Below are 24,941 nucleotides of genomic sequence, written 5' to 3'. Positions count from 1 at the left end.
CCTCCGCCCTCCACAGAGTGTAGGTTGTACGAGAAATTGATGTTAGCCACTTGCTCAACCAATTAGGTCCAAATACACATTGTAAAACATTTTATGTAAATTTGTCAGACCCAAAATTCGAACCAGGGACCCATGACGTCAAAAGGCTACACGTTACCGTTCGGCCCTCATGTGCGCGAAAATTATTGATTTATTTTTTGCTATGTAATGTAATGGGAGTCTGTAACCCCTAGAGAGCGCGTCTCCAGGTGGCGGATAGGAGAATGCCCTAATCAAGGGTAGGAGAAAAATAAAATATCTCCCGCGGACCAACAGACCTGGCCCTCCAGGTTGGGGGTTGGGCAGAGGGTTAACCACTCTCTCCCGTGAAATCACCAAAGGTTACTAATACTACACAATGCCTCGGACATATGGCAACCGCTTCTAGACGACCCGGACCGAAAAATGGACTACGAATAGGATTTTGGAACGTACTCAGCCTATACCGAGCTGGCGCAGCTCAAAACCTAGTGGAAGAACTGTCAAAATATAAGGTCCAAATTACCGCCATCCAGGAAACCCGTTGGCCGGATAGCGGAGAACTTATAGTCGGACAGCATGTTATCTACTATAGCGGAAACACAGAGGGGAAACATGTTTTCGGAACAGGTTTTGTGGTCGCTAGAGAAGTAGCAGATGCTATACTTTCTTTTGAACCCGTAAACGAGCGCATATGTGTGCTCAGAATCAAAGGAAGATGGTTTAATATATCACTTGTGAATGTACATGCCCCGACAGAGACTTCAGAAGAGGCCGAAAAGGATAATTTCTATGATCTCCTTGAAGCGACTTTTGACAGGCTACCGGGACATGATATCAAATGTGTGCTAGGAGACTTCAATGCGAAAATAGGGAAGGAAGCTGTATTCAGACCCTTTATTGGAAAAGAGAGCCTACATGATCATTCTAACGAAAATGGTAAAAAAGTGGCTCTCTTCTGCAGCGCCAAAAACTTAATCGCCCGAAGTACCACTTTCCCTCGTAAAAATATACATAAAGTGACTTGGAATTCAAGGGACAGGAAGACCTTTAACCAGATTGACCATTTTCTAATTGATAGACGACACCATAAAGCTATTGAAAACATTCGAAGCTACAGAGGCGCTGACTGTGATACGGACCACAACTTATCGATAGCAACCTTTAGGGAAAAACTTAAAAAGACAGCCCACGCAAATGCGAAGACGAGAGTGAAGTACCATATAGAAAAGCTGACAACTCCAAACGGAAGAGATAGCTACAGAAAAGAGTTAAAAAACCAAATCGGAAAACTCACCGAAGGAGAAGCCTGGAGTATCGATGAGAGGTGGAAGAGACTAAAAGAAGGAATGGTAAAAGCTGCGGAAGTCTCGATAGGACTGGCACCCAAGAAAGTAAAGTGCCCTTGGTACGACGACACTTGCCGACAAATGGTGGAGGAGAGAAGAGCAGAAAGAGCGCTCTATCTGCAAAATACGCAGAGCGAAGAAGCACAGAAACGATATAGCGAGACGTGCAAAAATGTCCGAAAGCATCTGAGAAAGTGCAAACGAAGCTTCATCAAAAGTAATTTTGAGCAGATGGAAGAAGAAGCAAAACGAAATAAAACTCGATCATTCTTCTCGAAAGTGAGCTTTGAAAAAAGAGGCTTTCAACCTAGCACGCTACAAATCAAAGATCAACAGGGTCAGATAGTGGCAAACAAAGAGCAAGTGCTAAACATATGGAAGTCCCATTTTGAAAACTTACTTCAACGCTCTGTACCAGATGAACCTTTGGAATCGCCAGAAATCGCGACAGCAGAACCTCTTATACCGCCACCAAATAAGGCAGAGTTGATGGGAGCACTGAGTTATTTAAAGAATAACAAATCGGCAGGAAACGATAATATTCCATCGGAGCTTCTCAAGCATGGAGGAGAAACCTTTCTTAGTGCCATGCTTGAGCTACTGCAACAAATATGGGAGGAAGAAAAGATCCCTGAAGCATGGAAAGAATCACTGGTCTGTCCTATCTTCAAGAAAGGGGACAAACTCAACTGTGCAAACTACCGTGGCATCTCTCTTCTTCCTACTGCATACAAAGTTCTGTCGAACATTATTCTCGAAAGAATTCTACCATATGCCGAAAACATTCTTGGTGACTACCAATGCGGCTTTAGACGAAACCGCAGTACTACCGATCAAATCTTTACACTGCGCCAAATCTTTGAAAAGAAATGGGAATACGCCCAAGATGTACACTGTCTCTTTGTAGATTTTAAAACCGCATATGACTCTATTGATAGAGAAGCTCTCTGGAATATATTGAAAGAATTTGAAATACCGTCAAAACTTATAAATATAATAAAAGTATGCATGGACGGATCCAGAAGTAGAATTCATATGCAAGGTAGTATATCAGAATCTTTTAAGGTGACAGCAGGACTAAAACAAGGCGACTCCTTATCACCAATGCTGTTCAACTTAGCTTTAGAGAAAGCCGTTAGAGAAGCTCTGAAAGCAGAAGGTGGAGTTACCCTGAATGGGTCCCATAAAATATTGGGCTACGCAGATGATTTGGTGGTGCTCGGAGAATCTGAAGAAGAAGTCAGAGATATTTTCACTCCTCTGGAGGACACAGCGAAAAGGTTGAATCTACGAGTAAATGTGGGAAAGACCAAGTATTTGAAAATGACAAGAGGCATTGAACCCTCTGGAAACATTGGAATAAGAAACTCCTCGTTCGAGAGAACCTCTCTCTTCAAGTACTTGGGCTCCAACATTACCTCTAAAAATGAAATGTCCCTAGAGCTCTCTGACCGACTGAGAAGTGGAAATGCAGCGTACTTCGCGCTGAGTCGTCTGTTCAGGTCCAAAATGCTGTCCATCAAAACGAAATTCCGGGTGTATAACGTGGTCATCAAGCCAATCGTCATGTATGGATGTGAAACGTGGGGTTTAACAGAAAAACAAGAAAAGGCGCTCCAAGTGTTTGAAAACAGAATCCTCCGGAGAATACTTGGACCCGTCAATGAGAACCACCGGTGGCGCATCCGCACAAACGCTGAGCTCTTCGACCGATACCAACCTAGAATCACTAATATTCTGAGGTCAAGAAGGCTCAGATGGGCGGGCCACGTTGTACGATCTGAACGATCTAGAACTCTCTATAGGATTTACAAAGGCACACCAGCTGGCACTCGACCTCTTGGCCGCCCTCGACGGAGATGGGCGGACAACATTCAAAGGGATGCGGAAAGGCTGGGGATAGTCAACTGGGAAGAGAGAGCGCTGGACAGAGATGCCTGGAAAAACGTTGTGCAGTCGGCCATGGACCTGAACGGCCCCTAGCGCCAGTTTTAATTTTAATAATATGTAATGGCCCCTTTGATGTTAGTTGCAGAGATTTAGTTATGTTTTAGGACATTTTAGGCAATAATTTATAGTCAATTTGTGAGAATTACACAACTTTTTAACACAATTGTGTTATAATTCAATAAATGTGTGACTGGTTTGAACTGTTTCGAGGCCCCTTTAAATCTTCTGACGAATCTATTGCGTCATCAGCGTCGAAATAAATCGCTGCTGAAAATTCTTAATGTTACTACCTACCAACATACTTTAAAAATGGTATTTTGTTGTTATCTACAATCGTTCGAAAGTGAGACAAGCTGTTCGACGGGCCTATCGAACATATATGGAAACGGTAGGAGATTCCATTCGCGAAAATTCTAAATTGTTTTGGAATTACGTAAAATCGTTAAGAAGAGATGGTGGGTTTACTGATAGGATGAGTTAGAAGGGCGAAGAGGTGACCGGACATGGAGTGACAGAAGCATTTGCTGGTCATTTCAAGTCTGTCTACGCAAGTAGTATTCCAAATCTGGATGTTGCCTCAACGTCAGGAAAACCGTCATGTGGTGCCCAATCCGTCGATATTTTTTCAATTAATGAGGGCGATGTACTTCAGTTTATTAAAAAACTGAAGAATACTAGCTCTTTGGGACCTGATTATGTTCCTACATTTTTTTAAAGGGTTGTATTGACTTCGTTAAAGGCCCGCTTTCATATATATTTAATCTCGCAATGGAGACAAGTATCTTCCCGGAAACGTGGAAGATGTCGAAGGTTACTCCAATCCATAAGAGTGGTACAGAGTCATCAGTGGGGAATTACAGGCCGGTAGCTGTTCTCTCTGCACCAGCAAAAGTTCTTGAGATGATCATGCACAACATGATCTATCAAAAAATTGAGTCATTCATAATAAATGAACAGCATGGATTTAGAGCAGGCCGATCAACGGAAACTAACCTGATGGTATTTACCGATTATGTGTCATCGGCACTGGATAGAGGCCACCAGGTTGACTGTTCTTACAATGACTTCTCGAAAGCATTTGACAAAGTCGATCATGACATCCTGATGGAAAAACTCCAACTTATTGGATTGTCGGATCGATTTTTGAAACTATTCGGGAGTTATTTTAGGAACCGTCAACAATACGTATCGTACGGCCTTTATCAGTCACAGACCTTTTACACATTTTCTGGTGTCCCCCAGGGCTCAAACTTAGGGCCGTTGCTGTTCACGATTTTTATAAATGACATAGCATTGGTAATAAAAAATGCTATGTTTTTGTTGTTCGCTGATGACTTGAAACTCTTTTTGGAAGTTGTCACCTTGGACGATTGTCGTCAGCTCCAACTTGATATAGATAATGTATTAAATTGGGGCAGGCGTAACAAACTAAAATTCAATATTGATAAATGCAATCTTTTATCGTTTACCAGAGCCTCAAAAGTGTTGTTTTTCCAATACTCGATGCATGGCAGAGTTCTGTCACGAATGTCATCTGTAAGGGATCTTGGCATTACGTTTGAGAGTAAACTGACATTTATTAGCCATATAGTTACCATTTGTAACAAAGCGCTTAAAATGTTGGGCTTCGTCATGCGTACTTTCCGGGTCTTTTCAGATGTTACGGTATTAAAACTTTTATTTAATTCTTTAGTTCGAAGCAGACTTGAGAGTGGGTCTATTGTTTGGGCACCGCACCAGTTGAAGTATGGCCTTATGGTGGAGAGGGTACAGAAGAAATTCTTGAGACTCCTTTACTTGAGGTTGTATGGATACTATCCGTGGCTTTATCCAACTGACTTTCTCTTAGGCATGCTTACATACTGCAGTCTGCAATTTAGAAGAAATCTTTATTTAGCTACGTATTTTTTTCGACTTATACAAGGTATAAATGAGAACTCTGCCATTCTGGGCAGTGTTGACCTGTGTGTCCCTGATAACTATCTTAGAAATAGAGACCACCAGTTGTTTATTCTCCCAAGGTGCAGAACCATCCTGCCACTGGTAATGCCAATTGGGAGAGTGATAACTATGTTCAACGAAATTGCTTCGGGTGTTGATATATTCCACCTACGTGAGAATGAGTTTAGGTGGATGTTGTTTTATAAAATCTTAAAATAGGGTCTGCTTAGCTCATCCGGTGTACTTCCTTGTACCTATCTAATTCATCTACTGATATATCTCTTTTTTATGTAATACTGTTATATTTATATATCTTTGTTTCTAAATGTCATGTTGTGAACGTCTTAAACTTATAATTTGTAATGTCCACAATATGTAAAAAAAAAAAAAAAAAAAAAATGAATTGAATTGAATTGAATTGAAATTGAATTAAAAAAGCAATATTGAATTTAACTAACTTTTTAAAACTTTATTTATTTAAGTATGTTAATCTGAGTTAAAAATATAAATTTCGACAACCATTTTTAAAACACAGACAAAATACCATAGGCATAGATATAAGAATAGCAATATGAGAAAATTTCAGTGTTTTTATTAACATGTGGATCGCAGGGACCATTGTAATACCTATTCAATGTGTGTGTGGCTGTGTGCATGCATGCGTTATTCATTGTGTGTATGAATGTAAAGTCGTCCTATTGTAAGATTGGGAATATTATAGATTTATAGAACAAAGCATACGAAAACAGTAAGATTGATAATACCTCATTATTATATTAGGTAAAGACATGTAAACAAGGGCTTAAAAATACAATTTATTCAGATGAAGAGAATGTTACTTCTTCTTCTTCATCGTGACATCATGACTCAGAATCGTGACCCATATGATTTGACAGTCGAATAGGTAGTCTTCTCAATGAGTTGACCCCTCTCTTCGTGGCATTTTGTGACACGCAACGCATGTGTCAGTAGAACCCATGAATTGGTGATACTATCTGTAGCATCCAATGTTTTCTTTAATATTCTGACAAGATACAAGACAGCGCGGACGACACAAACGGACACTTACAATCCTTATAATAATAAAATTATGACCGTTAGGCCACGCGCATTCGATAACCACTTGTGGTTATAACTGCAGGTCAGGTGTTTATAGTTTGACTAAAAAATCTGAATCTCTGAGTATGGAGAACTTACCCGGAAAAGTGCAGGGGTAAATGGCGTAAATTCGGAAGTATATTGTACCTGATAGATTTAATTAACCTCCCCCCTCCCGCCACATTAAAATATTAAAAATTAATTATAATGGATATTTGTTTGATTTGGACCCCAAACCATTTTTCTGTATGCGCACCTGATTAGGTATATAATTGACAATATTAACACAATTTGAGAAGCGTTTCAATGGTATTACTGAAGATAACTTCAAGATATATCATAATATCAATAAATCCACTCTCTCATAGCTCCCGATTTTCGTCAATATTTCATTACAGTTATTATAAACGCGTTCTTAAAATTAGTGAATTGGTATGATGTTTTTAATATGATTTTAGACCTATCAACCTATTAATATGTAGTGATTGTAGGATACTCCCAATTAAAGTGCATCTCCTGCTAGTGCGACTATATTTTGGGAGTGTCGGTTTTACGTTGTTTTTTTTTTTTTACCATGTGACACTTTTTCATTTTGAGATTTACCTTTTCTCGGCGCGCCTAAATCTAAAGGCGTATCAAAATTGGGTTTTATAATATAATGTAGTTTTTTTAGGATATTGAGTTCGACTTGGATATATGTATCATATTGCCCCATATGTTACGAAATTGTTCACTGGGTCCTCTCCGATGACTGTGACGTTGACCTTCTCCTGACCGCACACGAGATACGCAATGATGATGATGACAGTATTATGTCACGACACGTCACGGTCTCGCGTGCTGTGAGGGTATAATATTATAATATTCTATAGTCACAGTAGAAAACAAGTACCCGTGAAGCATCCGACATCTTTTTTATTTCGTTATTTATGTCGGCTTGCGGGACACAATACGTATATATAGGTAGTAAAAATGGATGACAAATCTTTGTCAAATCTCCTAACCACAACATGCTGGGAGTACATATTAGTAAAGGGTCCCCAGACTCTCGGTGTGTCCAACTGACGATCCTGGTTAGGGGAAAGAAGATGGTTGAATACAATGTTGGAGGAAGGCCTATTTCATGTTGTAGTGTCAGTGACGGTGATTTGTGCCAAGATACAGTACAAAACCATGGCCGACTAAAGACAGGCCGGAGTACTGAATTGCGATTTATGATAGTAGTGCTAGTTATTGATTATTTTCGAATGCAATGCAGTAGTTCACAGTAACTGAAAATTTTCGATTGTAGGTATAGGTATATTGTCCAAATCAATTATTATTAACGTATTAAGTACCATTTATTCCAATATGAAACAATCATCATTTTTATTAACAAACATTTTACAACATTGCACTTAAAAAAACCAAAACTACTATCGACATTTACAGTTTCGTGTCATGGCCTAGCTATATAGTGGGCACTGGGCATTGTACAAAACATGTGTACATACATCGCAACTACAGCGATTTTAGACTTTTTAGAGTATATTATCTAACCACAAAAACAGTATTATTTCTGACAGTCAGTAGAGTAGGAATAGTATGTACAAGGAAAATGTATTTTTTTTTTAAACAAACATAGTTAAATAATAAAATTATAATATCATGATTTGTTACGAGGGAAGGAGATTGTAGAAAGTGTGACATAATAAAATCAACATTTTTTTTCTGATCATAAAATTAATATTCTATATTTATGAGAAAATTATACCTACTAATATCGATAATTTCCAACGAATTTATTTTTAATGAATTGAAGGTGGACGACTAGGGCCGTCAAAAAAGTGGCAACACTTTAGACCGGTGGTCTGAAATTTAGGACAAAATATTATTTGATACCAATGCTTCGATACATTATCGATATTTTTTCTTTGGATATGACAACCCTGTGGACGACCCACCCTCTTTGGTACCATTAGGATGCGACCTTTAACGCGGTACGATGGATGTTGAATTTCTTCTCAGTTTAATAGCCAGCACATCAGCGCAGTGACATCGCTTCATTTGGGCTATTGCATAAATTGCAAATGTCGATTGTTACAATACAATCACTGTTCAACCCGGATAATCCAGTACTTACATAAATCTACTTAATCAAAGTATGCAGGCACTTTATATTATGTGGGTATATTATTTTATGATGCAAAACTCATGAGGGTTAGTGGGCGGTCCTCGCAAACCTGCCCCCGGCGCCAACCTTCCTTCCACCTACGCGGAATACCTGCTACTCCAAAACCTGACCAACTGAATTCACTAGTTGCATTTCGCCGTAATTATGAGTACCTACCTTGTCTTGTATCGAAAGTGAATTAATGTTTAATATCTATCCAATAGCTATAAAGAGATTAAACTATAAAATATTACTATTAATAATATTACTATTAAGTATGAAATATATCTTAATTTTTATTAATTATTATGAAATTTTCGCTCTATAATTTAGGAACATGGCGAGTATCCCCATTATTTTAAAGAACCAACACACATATTTTCGTACCTACCTATAATATTTATTTTTTGAGTGCACAATGTGAATTACGGTAACGTTATTTTATTACCACGTTTTTATTTTACCACGTTTTTCTTAGCTCGTATTCTTGTTTGTCCGGTGGTTGTTTATCCAGAAGGTACAAATCTTGCAATCGATTTTTAACTAACTTCCGGACTAGCTAGACATTTGAAACTTGAACTGAAAATAAATCAGAACACGATGCCAATGCATTCTTTTAATACTTTTAGCCATCTTTAAGTAGAATTAAATTCATTTTCAGTTAATTCTGTTTTGTATGAAAAGTTATTTCGGAAGAAATCCGTAATCCAATCCACTATTATTATATCTTTATATAATTATATTATATATTATTATATTATAGCAAAAAAAAATGATTTGTTGACAATTGCCTTATTTGTCCTAAATTATTAATACATAGAATTGTCAAGTTTACATGATAACAGAAAATTTAAAAACGTGGTAAGTATATAAACATGTTCTTTTTATCTTGTAATTATTATTTTATTTATTTTATTTGTCTGTTATCGACTGTTATCGAAAATACATATTTTTCTCAAAATTGGAACCTGTCATAATGAACGTAATAATTAAATAGTTTATTTCACTATAACATCATTTCCAGCATTCGTATATTATGCCGGGTCCACACCGAAAACAAGTCGTGCGACAACTCGTTAAATTTTACGATAAGCATGATAATTATCGTAAAATTTCTTAAGAAATTATGATAATTATTGTAAAATTTAACGAGTTGTCGCGCGACTTGTTGCCGGTGTGGACCAGGCATTAGATCGCATTTTATTTGTGTATGTAAAATTCAAGCGGTGATAAGAAAAGTAAAAGTTTATTACACACTTAGAAAAGTCTAAATGCCTGTACCCATGTCTCATTATAGTATTACTTGGACACGTATATAGTCAGTAGACCTAAATTAAATTATGTACACATAGAACTAACATATTATACTTAATAAGTTTCTGGAGTTCTCATATTACCTTACCATATACACAATTATAACGTCGAATATCAGGCGATAGGGATGTGCTATCAATTATTGTATGTATATTTTTTAAATTGAATAAAAAAGAACCATTTTCATCATATATATATATATATATATATATATATATATATCTATAATATATGTATTTTATATCACAAATGCTCATGAATAAAAATTTCATAAAATTAGTGCATATTATTATGTCAGTGCTTTTGTGGCAACATATGTGAAAACCTAAACGTAATAATATGTCACAATCTAGGTGCCACTAACAACCGAATTCACCCCGTCTATTACTCATAGTTTCTCGTCAACCATGAACCCCTCTCCGCACTCATTTTCCCGTCTAAATTCCCGACACCCAGGCACTCTGCACCTTCAGTATAGCCATGAATACATGGCCTGCAAGTAGCTATGGGTGTAATAACCAAGAGTTCTTGTGACCTGTCGCACCTACAAGTGGTAATAGAATGCGTTTGTGCACGTGGAGGGGGGGGGGGGGATTATCCTGACCAGTCACAATAAATAAATCTATCTTTTATAAAACATCAAAGTTATCAGAAACTAATAATATCTAGTGTTGCCAAAAATCCATTATTCTTACCAAACAGCAACAATTTGAAATATTTGTAAAATATTACTTCCGCAAATAATAATTTATTGGAAGAATAAATTAAATCATTGAATGTTTTATTATATCCGTTTACGTTTACAGAACTGTTATGATTTATGGTAAGCTAATAGATTATTTTAAATATCATCATCGAATCTGTAAAAATTGTTTCTAATCTTCTAATCTTAAAAATTCTTAATCCATAATATAATCAACATTGGTTGTTTCCGTTCAATGTCATTTATCATAATCAACACAGCCATGAATAAATTATTAAATTTATATTACTATAAAATATCAATACATCGCTATGAAAATTCTTTTATATCTGTGGATCGCATCCCTATCCCTTTATAAAATTAGAATTGTTAGATTTATCCCTTGGTACCTACGTCTTACACAAAGCTACAGCTTACCACTTTTTTAATTCCATCAAAGTTTTTAAGAAGTTGTACAACATTTATTTGTAATAAACATAATCCCATTCCCATTAAGTCACATCGGAATGTAATAATCGCCTTAATTTTATGTCCGGAGTCAGTGATGTCTCTTCGGAAATAACGAAGTTTAATATTGATAGTATCAATCATCATCATCGGCACCGCAACCCAATATGGGTATTGGTCTCCTTCATCACTCTATCTGTCTGCCGCAGCCCGAAAGCTCCCTCCGCCGTCTCTTTCTGTTTTTACAATCTACATTCTACCTACACAGTCCAACCACCAGCATCAAGGCTCTGATCCTTCTTTTTTCTTCTGTTCTGTGGACTTAAGTTGGAGATTGGGTGACTTGAGTCCAAAGCCTGCATAATGGAGTCACACCATTTTGTGGGGTGACGAGGGAATTATCTTACAACGTAAATCGTGGTTGTACCTTCTCAGCGTCTTCAATTTAAAAATAAAATAGTTTTACTTAGGTCAATGAAAACAACAGAAGGACATTGACTAATATGCCAATATATGTATTGGAATGAAGTAGGTAAGTACAAGTAAATTATTATTTTAACTGATAAGCGGAGAATATGTGGCTCCACGTAGTGGAGTTCCTAGATGACTTAGCTGTATTTCTCCCCTCACATTAGTCACAACACATCCTTGGTAATAATATTCTAATACATAATTATATGAACTCACATGTCAAATTTGGAATTTTTCTCGATACAGGTCATCGTCTGAACGAAATACGTAGGTATCGTAAAATATTTCTTAATATTATGTACAGTGATGAGTCAACACAATTGATAAAATATCATGAATGAGGTAGGTATCTACCTACTTACTTTTAGGTATACCACGTAAACGCTGAATCTCGTGTGTGAAACATTGTTTGGTTTTGATGAGACGTCGAGGTAGCTGTTTATCTGATTTAAACCATTAGGCTTCGGCCACATAGGCAGGTGCCTTGCTTGGTGGCTACGTGCTAGGTGACATATCCTAGTGAATGAACGCATACTATTCTATCGCAATGACCACACTGCACGCTTCGCGTCTCGCTACGTGATTATGGGTCACCTCGTGAGTCTACGGCGTAAAACCCACTTAACGCAGCGAGTGGGGCACTCGCGCAAAATTTCACAAGTGGCGCGTAAATCATCGAAAATACAACGTTATCAAATACGCCAGCGCACACTGGATTTGACGACGTATTGTGCCCGCCCGCCCCATGATTCACCGTTGTATGGCTTCTCAGCGGGACGAATTAACGAAAATACAACGTAGTCCATTCATTGAACACGGCAAGCAAAATCACGCTTCTGGAAGCGTTGTCGATAGACGGGTGAGAAGCCATTATTTAATAACAGTGAACTCATTGTTTAGTTATTGCGTGTCCGATATTTCGCTGGTAGAATGATGCCATCGTGAATATTAATTACAAGCCCCGAGAAATTTAATAATATTTTTATTGCTTTGTTATGAGAGACGCTGATAATAATAATTATTTTGTGCTTCTTGTGCCCCTTATTACATAGGTGAAGGGTAATGCGCGAGTGGGAGGGGGCCTACTTCGTAGTGAGCGCATCGAGCGCCGCTTTGGTGGGCTTTATGCCTACCGTCGAACAAACGTGTTGGTTATTTTTATTATATCACCTAGTGATTTTGCCATTGTCTATGGATTTTGCAAGATTTTGCTTCAGTATGACAAACGTCAAACACCGTATATTTTGAGGTTATGACTAATGACGCATGGGATGAATGCATCCAACAAGTTCGAATTTGAGACTCGAAATTTTAAACTTAAATTCTCTGTGAGGAGTAGCTTTCTGTTTAGTTTTGAGAGTGACATATCGTTGTTGACTTGAGTGCTCCCAAATGTCAAATGAATTTGTACCTAAGCAAGTAGCCTGCATCTGCAATGTGGCAGTAGTGTTTTTAGTAGACAGGCATAACGTCTAGCTCGGGACTAGTGAGGCACCTGCCTATGTGGCCGAAGCCTTAGAGATTAGGACACGAATTCAATAAGATCCGGGCCGAACCGATACGAACTCTTTACCAAAGAGGTAAGTACATCACTGATAATACTAAAACCCAAAAATGTATGTAATATAAATAATAATACTTTTAAATATTTACTTGCTTTGGTATAGGTACCTATATTAATAATATTCTTGTATTTTCGATATTATTGACATACATACCTTGAACTAATTAAATTATAATTATAAAAAAAAACATATTACACCTGATCAGGCAGCAATAGTGTTCTCCCGCCGAGATGATAAACTGTAATATTTTTATGATCCAGATACTGAATGTGTATGTTTATAAACACAATAATTTATAAAATAACAATTAACCTAATTTTTAATAAAATTATTAAGAGTTTGTTCTAAATTGATAAGATGTCGCTGTTAAGTTTTATATATGTTTATGTTTTTTGTTCTCATTTACATCTTTTGAAATCTATGCATGTTCCATCATTCCACATTCATCGCTCGACAGTTTACCTCGACGGTTTACCTACTGTGATATAAATATATAATTAATAATATATATTTTTAAAAATTAGAATTTGAAATTAATAAACTGTCCGATTGTTTTAAATTTAGAATAAGTTAATATATTGTCTTTTGCGCCATTATTAATTTGAAATCGAATTGTTTTCAATACACTGAATAGGTCTACGTAAAAAATGGCGAACAAATGTAATTGGTTAATTTTAGTGTTTAGTTTAAATTCAATAATAGTGAATTCGTATGTGACTGATAATTCTAAAACCGGTAAGTAATAAATTTCTGATATCTCTCTGTATCTATACAATTTTATCATAGATTGCAATAAATTCGACAGACTTTTAATCATGGAATTATGGCAAAGACCGGGATTACACAATAGCCAACGTTTTTTTGACAAAAAATATAATATTTTATTGTATTGGTACAATATATTTAATAATATTATGAATTTATACTACAAAAAAACACAATAATATTTCACATTATTTGGCAGCAGTTTTTATTGATTAAGTAAGAATAATTAAGTACACAATAATATTATAAGTAGGCTATAAGTACTAAATTGTATATGTACTTAATAATTGTTATCCATATTTCTTCCGATCTTGTAATTCCATACTCATTTACATGAACAGGTGTTTTTTTTTCTAATACCATTAAAAAAAAAACTCCGTGGTTGACAGTGTTGGAATAACGGAATTCGGAATCAAAAAATTAAGCCAGAATTAAATTAAATTAAATCAGAAGCCCGGGGTTGCAAATAATACTAGTTAGTAGTTAGAATAAAATTAATCGCATTGCATTTTGAATTGGCCATCTAGGGCCCAGGGTGTCGCAGAGATGGCAACTTTAGCAATGACGATAAATAAATGTGCACATAATAATATTATTCTCTTTATATCTTTATTATAATATAATAGAGATATATAGCGTATCAATTAAATAATAATATTGAAATCCGAATATTAAATAGTATTCCTATTATAAAAATACAATAAGCATGTGTCCTCTTTGCAGATGGATTAAATTCCTTGGAATGGGTTGATCAGCTGAGTGAAGGTGGACTGTATATTTCTGATGATGAATCTGCTTTATCAAGATCGAAGAGATTCATTTCTATCGGGAATTTCCAAGTACGTCATTTATATATAAATATATATAAAATTATATACCTATTTCCTCGTATGTATCCTTGGCGGTATAATAATATTATAATGTTGTAGATGTAGAATGTAAAATAGGTATAAGGACCTATTAATTGTGCAATATTATCTTTTAATACAAGACTTTGTGTTTCTAAATAATTATTATACTAGGTAATAGGTATAATAAAAAGGATAATTAATAGGTACGAACCTTTTGTAATATAATACTTACCTCGCATTGATTCCAGAATGATATTAGCATGATGTCCAAGTACCTATACATACCTATTATTATCTCAAATACTAACAACATTTCTCGGCCGACTCATTTATCAGGTGATTAGTAAGGAGATTCGCAAATGGCGGTATAAACTCAAGTAGTTATGTGAGATATTTTTTATACTTGGACATGACATAACAAATGGTTGAATTGGTAACTTTACTGTACAACTTAATACCTATCCACAACATTGGCAACATTGAATGCATTGTTTGTAAATAAAAATATAATAATATTGTGGCCTGTGTACTCTTAGCGATAGCGCTCATAGAACGCGTCGAGCGGGCGAAGTCGGCGAATGCAGTGTTTATTCATAACCATAATCACACGTCTCTTCCCGCGCATTACCCTTCACCTATGTAATAAGCGGCCCAAGCAGCACAAAACAATTATTTTTAAAGCGTCTCTCATAACAAAGCAATAACAATATTATATTATTTCGGGGCTTGTAATAAATATGTACGACGACATTATTCAACCAGCGATAAACTTGACACGCAGTAAAATTAAACAATGATTCTCTGTTATTAAATAATTGCTTTTCGCCCGTCGATCGACGAGGCCTCGAGCGGCGTAATTTTGGTAGCCGTGTTCAATGAATGGACTCCATTGTATTTTCTTTCATTCGTATCGCCGAGAAGCGGTGATTCGCGAAAAAAGGATGATTCATGCGGCGGGCGCGTATAATGCGTCGTGAAATCCAGTGGGCGATGGCGTATTTGATTACGTTGTATTTTCGTTGATTTACGCGCCACTTGTAGAAATTTTGCGCGAGCGCCGCACTCGCTGCGTCAATGGGCTTTATGCCTTACGGTTATTTACGATGCTACATATTTGATAGTTCATCTAAAACCAGTGATTCCCAACCGAGTCCGCAACATATGACCATGGCCCCCACAAGGGGGGGGGGGCTCTAGCCTGGGGGCCCGGGCTAAGGAGGGGTCCAGCGAGGCGAGTCGACCAGATAAGTGAGATAAACACACATCACAAATTTGCTTTAATAGTAAAAAAAAAGTCGCTATTTTCCTTCAATAATATTATATATTATTTAAAGTTATGTGGTTGGATACAATTTTTAATTGTGTATCAATACTCGCCATCTCCATAATAGTTCAAATGGAAATATTAAAATATACAATAAAACACTAAACATACACATTATTAATTTTACAGCGTACACCATTTGGAAAACGTTACTGTAGAGCTTCACACTGCCTTTATCATTATCAATAGGTAGGGAGGCCCCCCAATGATCCTAGCCTGGGGGCCCGCTTCACGATGTGGGGCCCATGCATATGGCAGCGCCTTTATTCCACTCGCGGTGGGTACAATATTATAACGGCGCAGGGGTTCCACGAACATTCTCAGAAGCTTCCGAAGAAAAGCATAATTTAAAAACTCTTTGGTTGTCAGGTTAAAAATGTTTTCTGTGACGTTTTTCTAAATAATGAATGAATCTAACTAAATATCCAATGTTTATTTAGGTATATTCTTTGCTCGTACACGCTTTAGATAGTTATGCAACAAATAAAAAAAAATAATAAAAAAATATGTATTTAGTAAATTGGTACTAAATTAACATCAATTTTTGCAGTGACAGTTAGGGATAGTATTTTGGAATCCCCAAAAATGCCCAAAGGTTCCGCCCATAGACCAACAGTTCCGCCAATCAAAAAGGTTGAGAATCACACAATTTAAATAATGATGGTTCCTTTTATCATTTCTATTGGGGTTGTAATAATGTTTTTCGGCGATAAAGCGATTGCCAGCAAGAACTAAAAAAAATTTAAATTGATTATCATAATAATATCTCATTTTAGCCTAACAACAGATATCAGGCATGTGAGGCCCCCGGCGGGGGCCCAGGCTTCTGCCGGCATCTTCACTACTGCATTATGGACGAGATACGCAACAGTTTTACGAAATTCATGAGCTTTTTCTGTATGATCGAAAACACGTAAGTACCTACATACATCTGCATTTATTCAAAATGTTATTTATGACAGCACCCATATATGACGCCACTCTCTAGGGGGGGGGAGGTCTGAGAAAATGTGTCGTCATAAAGTATTTAAACAAAAAATATAAAATGATCTCAAAACACAAAATTGAGGTTCAGAGATTTAAGGATAAATTTTTTCTGTTTTTTTACATTTAAGGGAGGGGTGTTAAAAGTGTGACGCAATATAGACAAGGGGGTAAAAGGTTATGTGAAAATGGGGGGGGGGGGGTTAAAATAGCCAAAATCGTGTGACGTCATAATATGTGGACGGCCTCCAAGGTGAAGTTATTCAACTAACGCACAGTTTTCTTTTAAATTGTAATTTTATCTTTGAATTAAATAAATATTTCTTCAAACGTATTGATTATAATATATAATATAAGTATTTAAAACAGGTATGTATAAGAAGTAGACGGGATAAATGCGGAAGACACTGATACCTTTTAGTTTTTGTTAACCCCACCTCCTCCTTCTGCTTTAAACAATCAAAAATAAATTAAGTATCATAGATATTTTAGTAATGAAACCCCTAAACCATTTTTCTGTGTGCGTACCGGTTCGGTAAAAATACAATAATTAAGCCAAGGTTCAGTTTCAATTCCAGTCTTTCAATTTTTCATTGTCTATGTTTTTATTCTAGTACCTATTTACATAGTAGATATGTAGGTAGATACCTACATAGTTATGTACCTACTCTTTAACTCACTTACTTATTAATTATTCATTCATTATATAAATAACTTAAATAACAATACTTAATAATATGAATAAATAATAAATGAATAGCATCTATGAAATATAATTTATTTTTATATCATCCTACCAACATAATTCCCCTCCCACTTCACTGAGTAAATAATTGAATGTTTATTTTTGTAAGTGAAATCGACTTGGTTCGGTTGCGAAATGTTGAACCCAACGGTTTTCTAACACGCACAGCTTCGTCGGTAGCGTGGCCGAGCGGTCTAAGGCGCTGGTTTAAGGCACCAGTCTCTTCGGAGGCGTGGGTTCGAATCCCACCGCTATCATATTTTTGGTCTTCATTTTTATAATATAATCAACCGTTTTCGATGTACATCAATGACATTGATGTACATAGTAATAATAATATTATTATCTTAGCAACTTCTAAAAAATTAATCTTATCCGATTAATTATATTTGGACTTCATATTGATTTATAAAATATTTATGTGGACTTACAAAAAAGCTGTTTTATATTGATATTTAAGGTTTGTGGGCATCTGCTGTCCAGAACAAAATACAACAGCAAAAATTCAAGAAAAAATTGACAGCACTTCAGCGGACCTTTCTGACAATGACCTGGAAGTCAATGTTAATTCCAGAACCAACGAAGAAGATGTTAATCCAGAATCACTTGGTAAAAATAGATAAATTACCTACCCACTGATCTAGGAATTCTTATAATATAGGTATTAGAAGTGTTCAGGGAGATTGAATAGGCAAATGTAATTTTTTCTTTACAGGATGTGGAGTGACTTCAAAATCAAGACCTCGCATTATTGGCGGAAGACCGGCTGACCCAAAAGAATGGCCCTGGATGGCAGCACTTCTCCGAAATAAAATTTCGCATTTTTGCGGTGGTGTTCTCATTACTGATAGACATGTCCTTACTGCTGCGCATTGTACCAACAAGTAACTATTATTATTTTTTCTTTTTATGTCATTTATTTATATTTCTAATTTTATTGCCACTCAAATCACACATACAATAATTTGGAAAGGAGTGAGAATCATAAAAAATATGTTCATGCCTGAAAATACAGTGACATCTCTGTAATATAATTATAAAACAATCAAATATTATTATCTTGTTTCTACACCAAATTAGTATATCATTATTGTCAAGAGATGTCTACTCAGTAAATGAATTGTGATTACACGACACCCATCATAATAATATATCCAGTATCAATACGAAATTAGTAGGTATAACATTATCATCAAAAGATGTCTATGAATAACAACAATGCAGAATTTATTATGAAATTTTATATTCGTAATAATGCAAATTAATATGGATTGGAATTTACACAACTAGAAAGCATAAAAAGCCCCTGAAAGTTTCATCTATATTTTTCTAGTAATTGGTCCATTGGTAACAACACTAATTTTGAATATGTACCTACCTATCTACTTCCAATTCTCTACAACTTTATAATAAAAATCATACGTATAATGTTATTTAGTTCACTGTTTTCCATTGCAGTTTTAAAGCACACGAAATTCGGGTGAGACTTGCAGAATACGACTTCACTCGAACTGACGAATCAAATTCCAGAGATTTTAGAGTAGTGGATATAAAGCAACATGCCGAATATCATGTGCCCACTTACTTGAACGATATAGCGATTTTGAAACTTCACACATCTACATCTACATCTTTCAACAGCGATATTTGGCCTATTTGTCTGCCCCCACCAAATGAAAATTTCACAAATAAATATGCCGTTGTTACTGGTATGTATATTACTATAATTTTAGATACTTCTACGGCAGCCATCAAAATATCTGACTTATAACGTCTGCACTTACATAATATCATCAAAGTTAATATGTAGGTATTATTATCAAACACTGCTGGACTTATTTTTGAGCAGTTGCTAAAAAAAATATCTTTATAGGAACCTACACTTGCATAGATAGTAATAGAATGTAGGACAATTTAAATAATTTTCAAAAAATAAGTACTATAATAGTATACCTAAGGTAGTGGGGTTTCGGGACATGGAGAAGTTAATGTCATCGTGAAGAAGTAACTGGTTTTGAGGCCCTCGATAAAAAATAAAAATATAAACCATTAATACCAACTATCAAACATACCTATAAATCCACTAGCATAAGTTGTCTGCTGAATGAGGGCGCCACATCGTCGCTATAGTACTTGTTTTCCGAATAGACCAAATGTTGATTGTTCAGGAAACGAAAAACAAAGTTCCCTGTCTTATATTTAAATATCAGTTTATATATCAAGCACTCTGTCTCCTTTTTATGATTGCCACATTATCCAAGAAGAGATTTGATGAATAATATATTAGTATAATTCATTAAACTAAGAGAAAATACGTTTTATTTACAAGTAAGCAATGTGGATATACGGATCATTCTCAGCGCTGGCTCCGAAAAATGGATATTCGGAACAAAACAAGGACATTCGGAATGTAAGACCGTAGCGTATCGTTGCATGGACCACGGTATACCGTGTGGTCAAAAAGTACAAACTTAAAAACTTAATATTTATTTACGTAATTTTTAATAAATTTACTGATAGGTACATGATTTTTTGTAAATAGGTGATCAAGTTGTATCAATGATCGTTTTTACCTAATTCTGATACCTAAAATTATATACCTAATTAAAGTTATAAAAAATCTGTATCCATAGATTTACGTAATAATAATGTAGGTAGTAAAATTTTCCTAATTTCTATATTAAAACGGTGGCAATGATATTTTTATTGGTCACAAATAATGCTTCATTATGGATTTTAATCGAACTTGATACAATTAAACTTATTACAAACCATATATTGCATATTAGGTATTATGTTTTATTGGCATGGAACAAAAAATAGGGGCATGTGTTATTTAATAACCATTGATTGCGAATATTCTATCCTGAGTATAATATTATTATATAAAATATTCACTCACGAAACCAGAATTAATCTGAATAGATCGTACGTTTACATAATATCTATTGGATAGCCATTAGTATTATAATTATACTCAATGAAAATACAATCAAATGTACTATTCAATGGAAATCCACCAAAAAAAAAATAGGTATAAACATACATCTTATTAATAAATGAGATTAAATATTCGCGTACATTTTAGCATGAATAGATAAAAAGTAAATTAAAAACAGAAAAAGTTTTGATTATAGACATTAATAATAATTATTTTTTAAGACAGTAGTTACCGAGTCACACTGTACAATTCGTATGACCGTTGGGATATTATCTCTGTTTCTCAGTACAAAATACAGTAATTTAGGTTAAAATACTTACTTCCATAACTCTGCTGTAAGTTCAGAGCGAACTGGTGATGTACCAGACAAGATTGATAACTTTAAATTTGATAAATTCACTATTTAAACGATAGAAACTTAAAATAACACAATAGTAGTCAAAATCGCGCGCTTTGAAAGACGAAAAACAGACATCAGTCACATATGAAGTGAGCGACATTAGAAGTAGACAGCGCTATATGAAAGCGATATGCGAGAGTGAGACCGAGCTATTCTATTTGACATTCGGAAAATAAGCACAAAGCAATCGTTGCGAAACATGGCGTATTCGGAGTTTTTAAAAAAATATCTCTGTTTCTACATGAAAATATACAATTTTTATAAATGATTTCGGTGTAGTTAGACAAAAGAAATATAACTGCATTAAAATGTCGATTTTGACAAAAATGGATATTCGGAAAACAAGTACTATAGCGACGACATGCTAACATTTTACATACGTACGCTGTAATAATTTTTATAATGTGGTGAGCTTAGTTCTAAATTCGAACACCGAATTTATGATGGTACCTATGTAGTAAAAATAACAATGTACCTCTTCCCTATCCAATTATTATTGAAGATGAGAGTGATGGCACTAATAATATTAGTGGTTCATTTTTTTGTGTTCAAGCATCTACCTGTTTTAGTGGTTTTGTTATAAACCCTTTTGATGTTAGTTGTCGAAATTGTGTTATGCCTTGGGTATTATTTACTCAATTTGTGAGAAAAATGCATCTATTTAAGATTTTGATATAATTTAATAGTTGTATGACTTGTTCGAACTCTTGAGTCCCCCTACTATATCTATACTCTAGAGCAGAGGCCAGAGTCTCGTTAAGTGGTGACCATTTGCTCATATAGTTTAGTCTGTGATAATGAGAGATGTGTCAGCACTTTCATGAAATTTATACTAACTACCAATAATAATTAATCATTTTAATATGTACCTAATCAACGACAATATTTTCTCCTATCCTACCCAATTGAAGGCTGGGGAACTCAGGGATATGCTCAACCTGTCAGTGACGTCCTCATGGAAGTAGATGTTCCCATCTGGTCACACAGTCAGTGTGAAGATACCTATGATAGTGTGATACCGAGCACTGCGATATGTGCTAGTGGCTTTGAAGGCGGAAAAGACTCTTGTCAAGTGAGTATTTGTGTACCGTATTCATTAAATACCGTCCACAGGTGTATATGGCAGAGCTACAGGACGCTGGTAACACCTGGGAAGATGCAGGATGTCTGGTGGGTAGACGGTTTCTTGGAGACACCATGTTGTGTCCATTTGCTCAAACTGAAGAGCGGACATGGATTAAGAGGAGTAATAAAAATGTTATAATTAAGTAATCAATTCAATTGATAATGCTCTATTGAAGCTGACGAAAACTGCTACTTGTTAAAACTGTGAAATAACAAGCTCCTCCCATTTTTAACCGCACTTCGATTATAGCGCCTTCTGGTTAGCGACGAGTTGTCCACATGTTAAAACTGTGAATTAACAAGCTCCTCCTACTTTTAACCGCACTAGCGACTTCCAGTTATTGCCTAGATCTTCTTGTCAGACAGTACATAATATAATAATATTGTGTTCATATTGAAGCATTTGTTGATTTACCGACTAACATTTATCTATTTTGATAATATTGTCTAGGTACATAATATATAATAAGCGGCCTTCTTGAACTCGAAGAACATGCATGTCAGGTTAAAGCGTTCTTGAGTCCAGATCCAATGTCGCTGGTCAATGTCAATGGTCCACCTTCTTATCTCATTGTTACTCGTAATGTAAAGTTATACCACCACACACTCAGTATGCTCTGCAAAAATCCGTTCTCAAAGTTCAGTATACGGTTGCTCTATCCCTTTATATGGTGGCATAACTTGTTACCCTAAAGTAGCATAGGCAGAATGCAAGCGTCGATTAGGTTGACTTTGGATAATGAGCTCTATTTACAAAGTGCCATCCCCCCATGATATGCCCCCTGATGTATTTGAAGATTGCAACACTCCCGATCTTTTACCCGGTGCTAATCAGGGGTAAATCTGAATTGAAACAGGTGTAATTGCACAAAACGTTGATTTTCAAACGGATTTGAGATGCATTGTTATGCAGCCCATCGATTGTCAATTGTGTTGTCGATTGTGACAATGTCATCTGCATTAAACTCGTTTCTTCTTCTTAGTCATTCCCTCATGGCTGAGGATTGTGACAACCTTTAAATTCTGTCATCTTTTCAACGAACAAGACTTTCTACCCCTCTTGATCCTCTGTTTAAACGTTTTATTAAATGTTGAGAATTTCTAATGAGGTGAGGAATATGACAAGTTGTTAAACTATAATTGTATAACTGTCTCAAAACAATTAAATCACTGTTTATTAGTATCACAACATAATAAATTTTAAGATAACATAGCAGTGTAGAACGCTAGATAAGTATATTGAATGCATTATATCAATAGTTAATGTTGGTTAAGATTCATAGATGGAGAATGGACTTACCAGTATAAGCATAATAATTATTTTAATTTTCTTTTTCTAGGGTGACAGTGGCGGTCCACTAATGCTTCAAGCATCAAATAATCGCTGGATCGCTGTAGGAATTGTGTCTTTTGGAGTTCGTTGTGGAGAAAAAAATCACCCAGGAATCTACACCAAAGTAAACAAATATCTTCCATGGATAGTGGAAAACTCTGTATTTTAAAGTCTAATAAAAAAAAAATACCAAAATAAATTTGTCAGAAGTGGGATTCGAACCCACGCCCACAGAAGTGGACTGCGACCTGAACGCAGCGCCTTAGACCGCTCGGCCATCCTGACATAAAATTAATTAGTCAAAAATGATGTATCTAAGGATAAATACTTGTAATATAAGAAATATATTAAAATTATGAAAAATATATGTCTACAAATATTACTGTATTTTTGTTTTAATAATATAAACATTTTATTTCTACTTATCCATTGTTTTGCCCTTATGTTGAAACGTAAACCACGATACCCTGCGATGAATTTATTTTGATTTGTCATGATTGCAAAGCAAGAATGCTTTCGGCCGCCGTAAGATGCCGTGTTTTTGTCAACTATGAAAAATAATGCCACAATCAAAATTATAACCAAACAAATTGTTTTTTTTTTATTTCGAAAATGAATCGTTTTTTTAAATATAAAGGCATGTGCATTAATTAGGAGATTGTGTAAGTAGGTATTTAAAAATAAATAAGTACCCACCTACAATAAAACGGATATTTGAAAAAATGTCTTCAATTGAGCAGTGAAATATTCCAAAAAACCAAAAAAGAATTAATTTACAATAGTTTTTATAGAATGTTCATACATATTTACGTTAGGTACATAATAATATTATTTGTCTCGATTTCTACGTAGATGTATTTTTGGTCTTATTCAAGTATTTATTACATTGTATCATATATACGTTTAATTTGTCCACCGACGCAACGGTTCCGTAGTGTAGCGGTTATCACGTCTGCTTTACACGCAGAAGGTCGCCGGTTCGATCCCGGCCGGAACCACTTTTTGCTTTTCAACCTAATACTATTTTTAATAGTTTATAATAAAATTGATTGATTACAAAATTCCATGTAGAATAAACCTAATGTGTTTCGGGAATGTACAAGTTAATAAAAATTTAATAAAACTAGATTCACTTTTTTAAAATGTTATTTTATAATATTAGGTATTTTATTATATTTATTAAACTATTTACAGATAATGAGGGAGACCATGAACTACTAGGTTCACAATACCACAACTAATTATTCAATAAAATTGTGCATTACATATATCCAATATCTTTGATTACCTGTACCTACCTACCTACTTAATGAAAATAATACCTCCCTAATATGAGTACATATTATTCATTACAATTTATAACCACACTGTACATTTTTTTTAAATTTAGAGGTAGATAGGTATATTAATTGTATTGCCATGGCAACTAATTTTTATTGTCTGAAATACAAAAACTACGACAGTG

At 35.2% G+C, this 24,941-nt stretch overlaps 2 protein-coding genes and 3 non-coding genes across 5 annotated transcripts; 4 read left to right on the top strand and 1 right to left on the bottom strand.

Moving 5' to 3' along the window:
- The first annotated feature begins 410 nt into the window (after window positions 1-410).
- LOC147065531 (uncharacterized) lies at window positions 411-11,701 on the top strand. The gene is made up of 2 exons (XM_085957001.1): window positions 411-2,021; window positions 11,690-11,701. Exons 1-2 carry the CDS (start codon window positions 411-413, stop codon window positions 11,699-11,701), a joined length of 1,623 nt encoding a protein of 540 aa, XP_085813127.1.
- A 1,887-nt stretch (window positions 11,702-13,588) lies between these two features.
- LOC147065529 (venom protease) lies at window positions 13,589-23,656 on the top strand. Its single transcript, XM_085956707.1, has 8 exons — window positions 13,589-13,743; window positions 14,497-14,612; window positions 16,725-16,861; window positions 18,138-18,286; window positions 18,393-18,561; window positions 19,136-19,386; window positions 21,930-22,090; window positions 23,484-23,656. The coding sequence occupies exons 1-8, from the start codon at window positions 13,656-13,658 to the stop codon at window positions 23,643-23,645; spliced, it is 1,233 nt and encodes a 410-aa protein (XP_085812833.1). The 5' UTR covers window positions 13,589-13,655; the 3' UTR covers window positions 23,646-23,656.
- On the top strand, window positions 17,853-17,934 carry TRNAL-AAG (transfer RNA leucine (anticodon AAG)). Its single transcript has one exon. It is a non-coding gene; the product is annotated as a tRNA-Leu (tRNA).
- Window positions 23,657-23,677: 21 nt separating the features above from the next.
- Window positions 23,678-23,761, bottom strand: TRNAL-CAG (transfer RNA leucine (anticodon CAG)). The gene has a single exon. It is a non-coding gene; the product is annotated as a tRNA-Leu (tRNA).
- Window positions 23,762-24,401: 640 nt separating this feature from the next.
- TRNAV-UAC (transfer RNA valine (anticodon UAC)) lies at window positions 24,402-24,474 on the top strand. The gene has a single exon. It is a non-coding gene; the product is annotated as a tRNA-Val (tRNA).
- Window positions 24,475-24,941: the final 467 nt, after the last annotated feature.

Source organism: Rhyacophila brunnea, unplaced genomic scaffold, assembly GCF_057557595.1.
Source record: "Rhyacophila brunnea isolate RB1 unplaced genomic scaffold, BYU_Rbru_1.0 scaffold_6, whole genome shotgun sequence".
NCBI classification, from domain to species: domain Eukaryota; kingdom Metazoa; phylum Arthropoda; class Insecta; order Trichoptera; family Rhyacophilidae; genus Rhyacophila; species Rhyacophila brunnea.
Note: the sequence above shows the minus strand (reverse complement) of the source record. Positions and strands in the feature narration are given on the sequence as shown.